The sequence below is a fragment of the Crocuta crocuta genome, unplaced genomic scaffold (genome assembly GCF_008692635.1).
Source record: "Crocuta crocuta isolate KB4526 unplaced genomic scaffold, BGI_CrCroc_1.0 scaffold340, whole genome shotgun sequence".
Taxonomy (NCBI): Eukaryota; Metazoa; Chordata; class Mammalia; order Carnivora; family Hyaenidae; genus Crocuta; species Crocuta crocuta.
Genome location: NW_027530642.1, coordinates 2,038,178 through 2,052,094, shown reverse-complemented (window position 1 = coordinate 2,052,094; position 13,917 = coordinate 2,038,178). Strand labels below are relative to the sequence as shown.

The following is a 13,917-nucleotide window of genomic DNA, read 5'->3' as shown; positions in this document are numbered from 1 at the left end:
ACTTTATGCGAGAAGTTTAAGTAGTCCAGCTGAGAGGTACTGGAGCTTGGACTCTATCTCAGGCAGTTTGTCTTCGAGCCTCTACCCACTATTCTAACTACTGGTTAATACTTAACATCCCTGAAATGCAATGCACTTGAGGAGAGACACAAGTCTTTCAAAATATTGAAAACAAAGGGTATCACCAATCTGGTCCAACATCTTCATTTTATAGATGAGGAAAAGTGAAGCCCAGAGAGGGGAAGTGACTTGCCAAAGATCACAGAGCAAAGAATCAGCATCTGCCAGGCCTCTTGCTCTCTGTGGGAGTTCTTAGGACTCCAACCCAAGTACTGTAATTACCTTTTCACAGCACGTGAGGAAGCAACATGCAGACATTGCAAGAAACAACACTTCCAACCAATGCGGCTCGATTTTATTGCAGGGAAGCTAGGGAGGAGCAGGGCAGGTGAGGGTCTCTGTGGGAACTCCCATTGCTGAGAAGGACTGCCAGGCCCCTGGTCTGTCCGCAAGGCAGGAGAGGATCAGACGCCTGGAAGAGATGAGACATTAGGTGGAGCAAGAGTGCCATCTGCTGTGCATATGGTGGCATTGCAAAAGCAGTAGAGGTTCACGAAGAGGCAGCTATGGGAGGGGCACGCCACGCCCACCAAGCCTGTTATTCCCGGTTGGCTGGAACCCATTAATCTGACTCAGCCAATCACCACCGAGGCCTTCTTCTGGGGGAACTTCCCGGGCTGCTGGGATGGACTCCCTGTCCTTTTTCGGTTCACATTGAGAAGGCAATGAACAAAATCACAAGCAAACAAATCTGCCAAAGAACAGATAGTCAAGGTGACTTCATAACCAAAAAATGCTGGGGCGCCTGGGTGACTCTGTCGGTTGAGCATCCAATTTTAGCTCAAGTCATGATCTCACGGTTTGTGGGTTCGACCCCTGCATCTTACTCTGTGCTGACAGCTCAGAGCCTGGAGCCTGCTTCAGATTCTTTCTCTTTCTCGCTCTCTCTCTGCCCCTCCCCCTACTCTCTCTCTCTCTCTCTCAAAAATAAACATAACAAATTGTTTAAGAAATGCTCTCTCTGATTCCCAAACCTGGCTTCAAATCCCTCACTGGAAAGCCTCTTAAAACGGACTGAGGCAAATGCTGCAGGGATGTGTGGGGTAAAGCTCACTTGATCGGTGATTCTCACCAACTGACGTGCATCTGAGTCTGCAGGAGCCTTTCCAAATTACATGTGCTTCCTGATATATGCCCCGATAAAATTAGCCGCTATCTAGAATTTGCTCCAAAATGGGGGGTGGGGAGGAGAGCATAGATGAGACAATGGCTGTAATGACTTATAGTTGGTTCTGGGTGATGGGTACATAGGGATTTATTTTCCTACTCATACATTTAAAACTTCCATAATAAAGCAAGCAAAGATAAATAAATTAATTTAAAACTAAGAGAATTATTCAATTATTCAGCCATAGAAAGGAATAAAGTACTGATACATGCTACAGCTCAAATGAATCCTGAAAATATTACACTAATTGAAATTCTGATTCCCTTTTATTTATTTTTTTTAAGTTTATTTATTTATTTTGAGAGAGTGTGCAAACCAGAGGGGCAGGGAAAGGAGAGGATCCCAGGCAGGCTCTGCACTCCCAGTACAGAGCCTGGTGGTGGGCTCGAACTCACGATCCACAAGATCATGATCTGGGGCCGAAACCAAATGACAAACAAACACCCAACTGACTGAGCCACCCAGGCACCCTTCATATTCTATTCCGAATAGGCAAATCCACAGATGCAGAATGCAGATTTGGGGTTCCCAGGGGCTGGGAGAGGGACCATGTAGAGTGACAACTTAATGAGTTTGGGGTGTTTTTCTGGGGTCATAAAGCTTTGAAACCAGAGACTTGCAAACATCCCGAACGCAGTGGATGCCACTAAATGGCACACTTTAGCAGCACCTGGGTGGCTCAGTCCCACTGCACATTTGACTCTTGGTTTCAGCTCAGGTCATGATCTCACAGCTCATGAATTTGAGCCACTCATCATTGGGCTCTGTCCTGAAAGGTGGAGCCTGCTTAAGATTCTCTCTGTCTCTCTCTCTTTCTCTCTGCCCCCAGCCCTGTGCGCTCACATGCTCTCTCGCTCTCTCTCTCTTTCAAATAAAACATAACTTCTATTAAAAAATAACTTCTCTGATTTGGCATGCCTCTCATCCTGCCTCTGCTACTCGCCTGTGTGTGGCTGTGATCACGTCACGTCCCCTCTCCAGGCCTTACGTTTCTCAGTGGCACTGAGAGCACTGACCCACATCAGGGACGTGGCAATCACTGTGACTGAAACATCAAAGGCGCTGCACCTGGGCAGTGACAGCTAGGGAGGGCTGCGCTGCAGAGGATTCTGAGGCCATGGCTGGGCACAAGGAAGCAGCGTCGGCCCATAAGTAAGGTCCGTTTCCTGGTTCCACAGTGAACGGTTCTGGCACAGTGCCACTTACGTGCCCCTCTGGATTGTGTAAAATTAAAGGGGACATCCAGCTTGGACCTGAGGATTGTTTTTGCACTCAGCCAGGCAGAGGGCATGCTCAGGAAGCTGATAGCGGTTCCGAGAGGGAAGAGAAACCAAGTTGCATTAACTTACCTGGTCAGCGCACAGGAGCACAAGTGTCCTCTCAGATGGGACAGTTTATCAAAGCATTACTCAGGATATGCCCTCTACTTAAACCCTACCGGTCACGAGATGCACTTCCCAACTCCTAAAAGGGACCCTGGGAGACACACATAACCCAGTGCTCCGTGTGCTCTAGGGAGGCTGTTAAGGATTCCCAGAACTTATGATTTGCATTAGATAATGAAGTATTTTGTACAAGGGACCTCACCCACCTGCCCCCTTTGGTCCATCTTGGGCCCAGGGGTCCAGGCCCTCGCTACTTGGGGCCGAGGTAGGAAACAGCTTTTCCTGTTTTTTGCAAGGTCTCCAGCAGAAGGTCCACAGTGTGCTCAGAGTTGATGCAAACCTTCTTGTTGGGTAGGTCAATGTCAAACTCAACTCCTGCAGGAAGAGGGAATTTGGGTTGTGGGGAGGAAGCAGAGACCATCCCAGTCAGAGCAAGAAAGAGTTCAGGCTACAAAATTCTTATTCACAATCACTGTCGCCTTTCCTCCATAGCAGATGTCGGCAGACTCTTCCGATAAAGGGCCAGAACACATGTTTTAGGCATTTGGGGGCCACATAGACTCGGCTGCATATTCTTCTCTGTGTGTACTGCTTTTACAATCCCTTAAAAATGTAAAAGCCAGGGCACATGGGTGGCTCAGTCGGTTAAGTGTCCAACTCTTGATTTTGGCTCAGGTCATAATCTCACGGATCATGAGACCGAGCCCTGTTTCGGGCTCTGAGCTGGCAGAGCGGAATCTGCTTGGGATTCTCTCACCCTCTCTCTCTGCCCCTCCTCACCCTCTCAAAATAAATAAAAATAATAATAATAATAATGCAGATACACCATTTAAAAAAAGGCAAACGTTCCTGAATAAAACTAGAGTGTGAGGCTCCTTACTATCTCCTACCTCTGGAAGTTACTACAGACAGCATGGCATCTACCCAGGCTTTCCTGCAGACAAAGGAAAAAAAGTTCCCCCAAAGGGCATCGTACTGCATAAAGAGGTCATATTTCACTTTCCGACGNACCTAAGCGAAAGTCGGACGCTCAACCGACTAAGCCACCCAGGCGCCCCTGACCTCATTTTTTAACAGCTGCACTGCATTCCATAGTGACAAGGGGCCACACACCCACTCGATCCCCTGCTGAGGGACACTGCCGTTACTGCTTTCAGTTTCCCACTATTATCACTCAATGGCTGCAGTTACAAAGCTTGTCAAAATATTTCTATACCGTGAATTTACAGACTGGAAACTGGGGCAACAGACTGGCGCATGTTAAATGTTGGTATCCTAAAACCACCCTCCAAAAGGGCGGTGCCAATTTCAAGCCACGCCCCCTCGTCCGCAGAGCACTACACGGGAGGAGGGCCTATAATGTGTTTTGTTGGGACAACACAGTGCAGAGGGAAAGCCCTTGGTAGGTTCTAGGCCTGGCGTCGTTATTGACTTGAATGACCACAGGCAGGTCCTGCCCATCATAGGCCTCAGTCTCCCCATCTGTACATGAAGGAATTGGGGGTGGCCAGCCCCTATGGTCTCTTCAGTTCACATATGCCATTACCCTGTGAATCCTCAGGCCTAGCACTATTCACCTGAGGCCCCAATTCAGAAAAACCCTTCTCACCCACCTCAGGAGGCCACCCAGGAGAGGACAGTAGTGAAAAATGAGGAGAAACCTGTCCCAGTTCAAAGGGAGATGCTCAGAGAGCCTTAAAAAGCCCATGGCCCTGGATTTTTTTTTTTTTTAATGCTTATTTATTTTCGATAGAGAGAGACAGAGCGTGAGCAGGGGAGGGGCAGAGAGAGAGGGAAACACAGAAACTGAAGCAGGCTCAGGCTCTGAGCTGTCAGCACACAGCCCAATGCGGGGCTCAAACCCACAAACTGTAAGATCATGACCTGAGCCGAGGTTGGGAGCTTAACCGACAGAGCCAACCAGGCACAGGATTTTATCATAATGTCTGCATTTGTAAGTAATGGATACCAAGGGAGGAAAAAAAATTCAATGTGTCCTTGCTACACACTGGATTTTTGTCTTTTGATTCACAAGTGTGTCTCTCCTCCTTGGAATAAATATTTTGATGGGCTCGTAGAGCTACAAGAATCTCTGTATTCCCTGCAGCCCAGATTCCAGATCGGGTCTCAAGAGTGAAATGGATCTGCCCTCACTTCATCCAGAGTGGGCCGCCTGGTATCAGAGGGGCTTCCGAGCACAGCTGCATTCTTACAATATCCATGGCGAAAGCTGACACAGACTGGCATGCCCACACCACAGCGAGGGAAACTCAGGGCCCCCGGGGAGAAGAGGCCACAGTCACATGGCAAGTCAGCAGCCAGGTTCCACCACTGCTTCAGACTCATAGATACCAGTTTACGGGACTAGAAACCAGCCACTGACTCACTTTGGGCAAGTTGCTTCCCCTCCTGGGCACTGGTATCCACATCCCCATTCCACAGATGGAAAGGACAGCTCAGAAGAAACACTCCAAGTGCTCGTGAGAGCACATCCATGTGGAAGCCTTCTGAAAACTGGGCTTTGAAAATGCAAATCTTATATAAAAAAAAATTCATTGCCTCATGGGCCTCTCTGGGCCTCAGTTGAGAACTGAGGAGGCTGGATGAGAATAACCATTTTTTTTAATGTTTACTTATTTTTTGAGAGACAGAGCATGAGCAGGGGAAGGGCAGAGAGAGAGACAGGGAGACACAGAATCCGAAGCAGGCTCCAGGCTCTGAGCTCTCAACACAGAGCCTGATGTGGGGCTTGAACTCATGAACCATGAGATCATGACCTGAGCCAGTTGGATGCTTAACTGACTGAGCCACCTAGGCACCCTGAAAATAATCGTTTTCTAAATATGTCCAAAAGGGGTGCTTTAGGAGTTCTGCACACAATTTGAGTCGAAGTTTATTTTTTTAAATGTAACGATTTTAAAAATGTTCATAGAAAATGACACTCAAATGTATCACATCAAAAGTTATCACATTGAAGTTCTGCCAGGACTCTAAGCTAGATTGCATGGCCAAATCCCAGCCCTGACACTTACTGTGTGATCTCAGGCACGTTGCCTAACCTCTCTGAACTTCTGTTCCTCCTATTTATAATGGAGATAGTCCAAGAAGCTAAATGGTTGTGGTGAGGAATAGATGACTCGATTCACAGAAGCCACTAAGCAGAATATTTGACACATGCTAAGCACTTACTCCATTTAGTTTTACTGTTACTATCAGCTTAAACTCAAGCTTCTGCTCCAGGCCTGCATGCACCTGAAAATGATATACATGCATCAGTCCCCCACCTCACTCCTAACAGAGGGCCACTCACTCACCTCCTAGCTTGTTGAGCACCCGACTGACTGCATTGGAGCAGCCTTCACAGGTCATGTCCACAGAGAACTCGTGTTTCTAAAACAAACAAAGGAGACCATGAGCCAAGTCGTGCAGAGTGACCCAGATACCCCAGCAGCACACAGGCCCACTCAGAGACCAAGACAAAGGGCAGAGAGGGCAAGATCTGGCTGTCATCAGACTCCCCGGTAGCCTGTTTCTGAGCCCCACTCTAGTAAACTGTAAAGTGGAGTAAGGAAGGGTTTCTCCATCTTACAAGTTGTTGTATTAAATGAGATAATCCTTTAGAAGTGTCTAGCACACGATGAGTAAAATCACCTGAGAACCTAGGTTAAAATGCTGGCTTCTAGTCTTTCCTTCAAAATCTTGATTCTTGAGCTATGGGGTCATTTCAAGGCATCGATAACTCTGATATGGGTGGGTCCACGTGCTTGGAGCAGTGCTGATCTGGTGGTCTTATTTATGCATCAGAAGATCACCTACTGCATTAGAATCCCCTGGGAACTAGCAAAGACTACTAGTTCTGTTCAACCAGTTCTGGGCTGGGGCATCTATTATGGTTAATAAGCATCCCTGCTGTTCTGACACTGAGAGATCACTGTTCTCATACACGTGCCTCACTGTCAGAGATGGCACCTGAGTCCTGGGAAGGGAAGGAATTTGCCTGGGTTCCCAGTGAGTTGGAGGCCAGGCCAGGAAGGGAACCCAGACTCCTGGACTCTTCACATGGGCACAACATCCTATAGTCCCCAGGATATCTAGCAAACTAAGTGCATGAAAGCAAGCTTTGTTCAGTTTACTGCTAATCCAATACTTGAAGAGTTCCTGGCACAGAGGAGGTCTTGAGCTGAGTGAATGGATGATTGACACGGTTAGTTGAGGGTCTCTGGGTCCTTCCTTTGCTTCTAGGCAAGGATTACTTATACCAATACATTCTTTATTTTTAAATCTCTGGAAATAAGACAAGTTTTAGTTCTCAGGTCTGGCACTTACAAGCTATATGACTAAGTTACTTAACTCCTCTTGCCTTGGTTTCTACATCTGCAAAATGGGGATAAAAGTCCCTCTCCAGGTTAGGGAATGGGATGAACATTTTAAGTGTTCTGGCCAGCATCCAAGATGGCCCCAGTGATCTCCACGTCCTGAGTATTTATGCCCTTGAGAAGTCCCATTCTACAATGTCTCAGGGTTGGTCTGTGCGTCCAGTAGGATATGGCTGAAGTGATGATATGTGACTTCTGAGGCTAGGTTATAAAAGACATTGTGGCTTCTTCCTTGCGCTCTCTCTGGGATCACTCGCTCTGGAGGAAGATGGCTGTGATATCTTTTTTTTTTTTTTTTTTTAATTTTGGGTGGGGTGTGTGTGTGTATGTGAAGAGACAGAGAGAAAGAGGGAGAGAGAATCCCAAGCAGGCTCCACACACAGCGCAGAGCCCAACATGGGGTTCAATCTCATTACCTTGAAACCATGAGCTGAGCCAAAATCAAGAGTTGGGAGGCTTACCTCAGGTGCCTCTGGCTGCAAAATCTTAAAGACCCTCAAGCTACCCTATGGAGAGGTGCTCACGCTGAGGAACTGAGTCTCCAGTCAGCAGCCATGTGAGGGAGCCATCTTGGAAGCAGATGCTCCTTCAGACGAGTACAGCCTGGGCTGACATCTTCACTACAGCTTCACCAGAGCCCCTGAGCCAGGAACACCCTACCAAGCTGCTCCCAGTTTCCTGACTCTCAGAAACTATGAATTAACAAACGTTTATTGTTTTAAACTGCCCAGGCTTGAGGTAATTACTCAGGAACAACATATAACTAAAACATGAAGTAAAGAGGTTAGACCCTACTAGTAGTTTCCACTGGGTGAAAAATTAGCCATTGGATTATTATTATTATTAGTTTGTTCCATGTCTCTCTCTTTTTTTACTTAAAAAAAAAATAATGGCTACATTTTTTATAGAGCATTTAAAAATATTTCAAATTTGTTATCTCAGTTAGAATCCTGGACATAACAGTGTTTCTTGCTGGAAGACCTCAGGCAAAAATCCCTGTGCCTTACTGGTATATAATGCCTTATTTATACCAACAAGGTATTAGCCAACTCAAGTTCTCTCAACCTCTGTGCACACAGGAATCACTTGGAGACTTGAGGACATGCAGCTCTGCAGGCAGCTGCCTCAGTCAGCTCGGAGGCTCTGAGGTGGGCCCTGGGGCTCTCCATTTTTAACCCACTGGGGAGACACCGGGAGGCAAGATCACACCCCTGCAAAAAAAATTAGACTAACGGGGGTGCCTAGGTGGCTCAGTCGGTTGAGTCGCCAACTTCGGTTCAGGTCATGATCTCATGGTTCATGGGTTTGAGCCCTGTGTTGGGCTCTGTGCTGACAGCTCAGAGCCTGGAGCCTGCTTCAGATTCTGTGTCTCCCTCTCTCTCTCTGTCCCTCGCCTGCTTGTGCTCTCTCTCTCTCTCAAAAATAAATAAATTTTTAAAAATTGGACTAAGGCTTCTCAAGCTCTTTCCAAGTCTCAGAACATCTTTGGGTCTGGCTTATCACCATGGGGTCCAGGGAAAACTAAGACCAAGAGTTAGGAGTTGGATTTTCAACTATTTTATTGAGACCAAATCTGCGAAGTCTGCCTTAAAGAAAATGGTTAGTTTTTCTTTTCTTCTAGTTAAACCCCTCTCATTCCTTCAGCCTGTTGTAGGACTGACTATTCAACAACAACGACAACAAATTCTGGAAATAAAAATTTGAAGCAAGTGTTCCAAAACCATTTCTTTAATGTGTGGTCCTCAGACCAACACTATCAGCACGACCTGGGAGCTTGCAAAGTGCAGGATCTTAGGTCTCACCGCAGGCCTCCTGAATGAGAATCCTCATTTTAACAAGACATCCAGGGGGGCGCCTGGCTGGCTCAGTCGGTAGAGTATGCGACTCTTGATCTCGGGGTGGCGAGTTTGAGCCCCACGTTGGGTTTTACTTAAAAACTAAAAATAAATAAAAATTAAAAAGACACCCAGTTTATTTCTACCCACATCCCAGTTTGAGGTGCTGTTCTGGAATGTGAACTGATGAACTACAGCCTGCCTGTGACCTGGTCTTGGGAAGTTTTACTGAAACACAGATAAGCTCATTGGTTCGCTTTCACACTGGAATGGTAGTTATAATGGACCACGTGGTTCATGAAGCCTAAAGCACTTGACGTATTTACCTGGCCCTTTAAGAAAACGTGTGCTGACTCCTGCTCTAGAATGACCAACAGACAATCGATTTATCAATTGGGTATTTATCAATACCCATCCAAAGCCTTAAAACGTTTGCAAGACCAACATAATACCTAAATCTATCGAGTGCCCATATGTGCCAAATGCTCTTTATACGGTATCTTAAGTTAGTCCTCACTCAGCTTGGAGAGGAAACTGAAGTTCCCAGGGGTTCACCGAGCTGCCCACGGTGATGGGGCTGAGTCTGCGCTGAGGCTGGGATGTGAACCCATGCCTTCCTGGCTCCAGGGACGTTTTATCTGTGGAGCAGCCAACACACTGCCAGCTGCCACTCCGTGAACATGATTCTCAGCGGGAGCTCTGGGAGTGGGACACCCTGTGAAAAAGCACAAGTTTATGCTGCCCAAGAACCTAAAGTCAACAAACACAGGCAGTTTTCTGCTGCTGACTACAGAGAGGTCCCCTTTCAGCCTCCACAGTACAGAGGTCAGAAGCCAGGAGGCAGCTTCTGGGCGGCAAATGCTACGGATCAGTCAGTGCTCTTCTCCTCTAGTCTGAGTTGCAAAAGTCATTTTGGGGGTGGGAGAAAAATCTACTTGATGAGCAGAATAATCTGCTCTTTACAGAGAAGTCCAAGGCCAGCCACCACCCCCATCCCCCCAACCCCCATTGCCTAAGCCCCTCAGAGCCTCTCTATCACCTCTAAGATGGGTCCTTGAAATCAATGAAAAAGTCTAGTAAACTGTACAACTTCTTAATAAATCTCAGAACTGGAACGGCAGGAATGCAGTGGGGTCACATTGTCCAGCCCTCCCAGAGAAGGAATTCTTTCTCGAATATCCAGGATATTCAGTCTTTGAGTACAGTGTCGATAAGGAGTTTACTAACATTAATATTTGAGTGCAAACTACATGTCAGGCATTACCTGAAACCCTCTGCGTACATTACCGTGTTAAATCACAACAATATTCTCAGGAGATGGCCATTATTATCCCTTCTTGACAGAAGAGGGAGCTTAAGTTCAGACATGAGGTCACTCACTCAGATGACACAGCTAGTGAGTAGCAGGGCCTAGACTGAAAACATCCCTCCAAAGCCTAAACTCTCAGCCATGTGGCCCTTGTTAAAATGGGGTTAACACTTGCCTGCCTATAGGTTCTACCTTACTTGTCTGACGTCTACATGAGAGCTATCATTTCTTGGTAACTAGCTATGTCAGTGGCTATGCTACATATTTTGTAATTTACCTGGGATTTTTCCAGGTAATACTAACTATGGTCCTTTGAGATCACAGTTTTTAATTCCCATTTTACAGATGTGGAAATCAAGGCACAGAAGGTAAAGCAGCTTGCCTGAGGTCACCCAGTTGACAGATGAGGGCACAGATTTTTCAGAGGCTTCTGAGATTCCAAGCTTTTGTTGGAGAAACCTTTCCTGTGATGCACTCTGCCCTTCCCAGTTTTGACCACGACCTCTGGACTAGACCCCTGGACTAATACTGCCTTCCTTCAGCTGCTCATCTCGTGATTCGGTGCCAAGTGCCCTCTTCATTCTGATCATCCGCCCTGGAGGGTCTTTTGCTTGTCAAAATCCCCAGAAGTGAACACAGAATAGAGTGGTCCCAGGCTGGCCTTTCCTTCACTGCCACTTCCTACAAAAACCAGGACTATCTCAGTTCCAGGGGGATTAATCCTGTGGTCTTGACATTGCCACAGGCAGATCTGCTCAAGTAGGAGGGCTGGATTCTGTCAGGTTCTTTGTTCATACTTTGTGTTGTCTGAGGATTTGTCTCAAGGCACCGGACAAAACCCCAGGGAAGTGACACCTGAGATGTTTGCGACTTGGCCCAGGGAGCTTCTGGCTCACCTGTCAGCTCCCCAAAGCTAGGCTGCTAAGACACAGGGCATCTGTGGGACACCTCTTGGTATTCACTTGAAGCAGAGCCATTAACTAGGCACCCTGGGGGAAACTGCTAAACGTCACATGACCCCAACCTGGATCTACAGGATGTAATTGACATCACAGTTTACTCTCAATCCGGTGTGACCACTTTTGTCTGGCACTTCCCAAGGGATCAGGCCAGGAGAGACTGGAAGACTAAAGATAAGGGGCTTAATCCTGGCTCCACCCAACGCCTCCGAGACCCGACTAAGTTACCCGGCTTTTTCTTTTTTTATCTGTGAAAGTCCATAATTTCTTATCTATAAAATGAGGCCTTGAGCAACCACGTATGTGCTTTAAGACTGAGTGAACTTCAAAGGCGGCTAAGACCGGCTCATTCCTTCCCAAACTCTGTCATTGTGCAACTGGCAACTTCGAGCAGGTCTCTTAACCTCTCTGGCGTATAGGGGTTCAGGTTCAGAAAGTGACCCGTGAAAAAGGTTAAAAGCACGGTCTCCACTCAGCGCTGAACTGAAAATCGGCCAGAGTGGGCAGCGGAAGGGAAGAAAACCGCGGACCTCTGAAAACCTGCCCCGTCCCGGAGGCCACAGCTACTTTACCCCTCCCCCCACTATCTTTCTCCCTCCCCCTCCCCCCTCTCAGGCCAGCTCCGAAGACAGGGACAAACGGGGTGAAGACGCAGGGACTTGACGTCCCAGTTCCAGCTCGCCACCCGCTCAGCGACTGTGCCCTTCCCTGGGTCTCAGCTTTCCCATTCATGCAAGGAAGGCTTGTAACCCGTGGAGGCCCTCCTGAAGCTCCGATGTCCTGAAGCCTGACTCCTACAGAAAACCCCTTTCGGATCGGATTTTCTGGAGGGTCGCAGAAGCTGGGAGTAGATAAGAGAGTGAGAAGGGAGACAATAGCTCCGGCTGCGGCCTGAGCCCTTGAAGAGCGACGTGTGGCCGTTCGGCGGTGCAACGGAGGCGCAAGCCGGGGGCCCGGGTCTGCGCGCGGCGGGAGCGAGCAGGAACTTACCGGCATGACGGCGGAGGCGGTGGCAGCGGCGCCTCCGGCTGGCTCCGAGCTACTGTGCCGCTGTGCTTCCGGGGCTGGGTGCCGAGAAGCACCGCCCCTCACGAGAAGCCACGCCCCTAGCCACGGACGACAGTTAGGCCCCGCCCCCCGGCCGCGCGGACCGGGAGTTCCCGGACGGCCCTTGGCCGCCTCTTCTCTTTTGCGCGGGCGGAGCCCGGGGACTTCGCGTTCGCCTGCCGCCCTCCGGGCCAACGTGCAACGCCTATAGGGCGCGTTTAGACCACCTGCTCAGTGTCAGGCCCGTATTAGGGGCTGGGAATAAAAGGACCCAGCAGTGAACGCGACAAACCCCACACCTACCTAAAAGGACAAACATTTCTTGACTCGGTATTGAGTTGAGTCCCATCCGTGAGCCAGCCCTGTGCTAGGTATCCCAGATGCAGTAGTGAAAGAGACGGCCTCATAGGGAGCCAAGGAAGCAGGCGATGAAAACGCAGTATTAAAGGGACAGCATCGTGGGAGCAGAGAAAGGACCTCAGACTGGAGTGCGTTGGGGCGCGGGAGAGGGGTTCTGGCTCACAGTAGGTTTCAGGGGGAAGTAACCTGAATCAAGGGTGGAGAGAACACGTTCATCTGACGAGGGAAGACGAGCTATTTGGAAAGGAGGGAGGCAGAGAGAACAGCAAGTACAAAAGCTGGAAGACAAGAGTGGGCATGGCTTGAGAGGCAGTTATTCAGACTGAGAGGCAAGCACGAAGAGAGGTGGAGAAATGAAGCCACAGGATATGAGACCCAGAGCCATGGGGGAAGACAGACGGAGGCAGAGATGCTCTAACACACCAACAGAAAAACAGGCAGGGCAAGACTTGGAACTTCAGTCACATACACCCCTCTGCACACAAGCATCAGGGAGGCCCTCTTCTTGGAATATCCAAGGAATCTGCCAGAAGAGCCCAGTCTGCGTTACTAGTTTCAGTGTTTATTTTGAGAGAGAGAGAGAGAGAGAGAGAGAGAGAGATCGAGGGCACACAGGTGTATGCAAGCAGAGGAGACGCAGAGATAGAGGGACAGAGAGAATCCCAAGCAGGCTCCATGCTATCAGTGCAGAGCCCAACCCCGGCTCAATCCCCATGAGATCATGACTTGAGCTGAAATCAAGAGTCCCATGCTTAACCTACTGAGCCACCCGGCCTCCCCCCAAGTGAGTAGTTTCAAAGCTGTCTCATCAACAGAACTGCTTGTACAGCCTACTAATAACCCAGATTTCTAGGCTTCATCCTAGATTCACTGCCCCTTAATTTCAAGGTTTGCTTTTAGTACCCCTCCCCCTTTTGGTTTGGGGAACCATTGGTTGAGGAAAACTATAGTCTTAACACTATACTTAAAACTATAATACTTAATACATGACATGTTTTTGAGAAGGTGTGCTCATTATTTAGTGTCTTGCCTCCAATTCATCTTGTTTAGCTTGCTCTATGAAAACAGATCTGGACCCTTTAAATATTTTTTTTCCCTTTACTCGCTGGCAGGTTGTTAAACCTTGTCAGTGAAGGTTCTGGAGAGGCACTGGAAGGGGAGAGGTTTTCCTTCCTGGTTCCAGTGTGTTCTCTCACCAGGTCCTTGCAGCGTGCGTGGTTGCCTCATGCCTGGGTTCTGAGGACGGCTTCCTCAGCACCAGACTCCTGCCTTGTAACAGGAATGGGCAGCACCATGCAGCCAACAGCTTCCCTCAGGATCCATCCCCCTACAGCAAAGTGCCTCTCTGTGAATAGCTT

At 48.4% G+C, this 13,917-nt stretch overlaps 1 protein-coding gene across 1 annotated transcript; it reads right to left on the bottom strand.

Annotated features, from left to right (window-relative positions):
• Positions 1 to 393: 393 nt before the first annotated feature.
• ATOX1 (antioxidant 1 copper chaperone) lies at positions 394 to 12,563 on the bottom strand. Its single transcript, XM_077768979.1, has 5 exons — positions 12,503 to 12,563; positions 12,143 to 12,258; positions 5,988 to 6,063; positions 2,880 to 3,048; positions 394 to 532 (listed from the first exon to the last, which is right to left on the bottom strand). The coding sequence occupies exons 1-4, from the start codon at positions 12,546 to 12,548 to the stop codon at positions 2,924 to 2,926; spliced, it is 363 nt and encodes a 120-aa protein (XP_077625105.1). The 5' UTR covers positions 12,549 to 12,563; the 3' UTR covers positions 394 to 532; positions 2,880 to 2,923.
• Positions 12,564 to 13,917: the final 1,354 nt, after the last annotated feature.

What these genes read in the sequence shown, in the direction of transcription:
- ATOX1 (XM_077768979.1), bottom strand. Translation starts at nt 12,548, where the DNA reads ATGGGACTCAACTCAATACCGAGTCAAGAAATGTTTGTCCTTTTAG. An exon ending in CCGCCTCCGCCGTCATGCCG is followed by an intron (nt 6,064 to 12,142) that starts GTAAGTTCCTGC and finishes TGTTTGTTTTAG; the next exon opens with AAACACGAGTTCTCTGTGGA. An exon ending in GGTGCTCAACAAGCTAGGAG is followed by an intron (nt 3,049 to 5,987) that starts GTGAGTGAGTGG and finishes CTCTTCCTGCAG; the next exon opens with GAGTTGAGTTTGACATTGAC.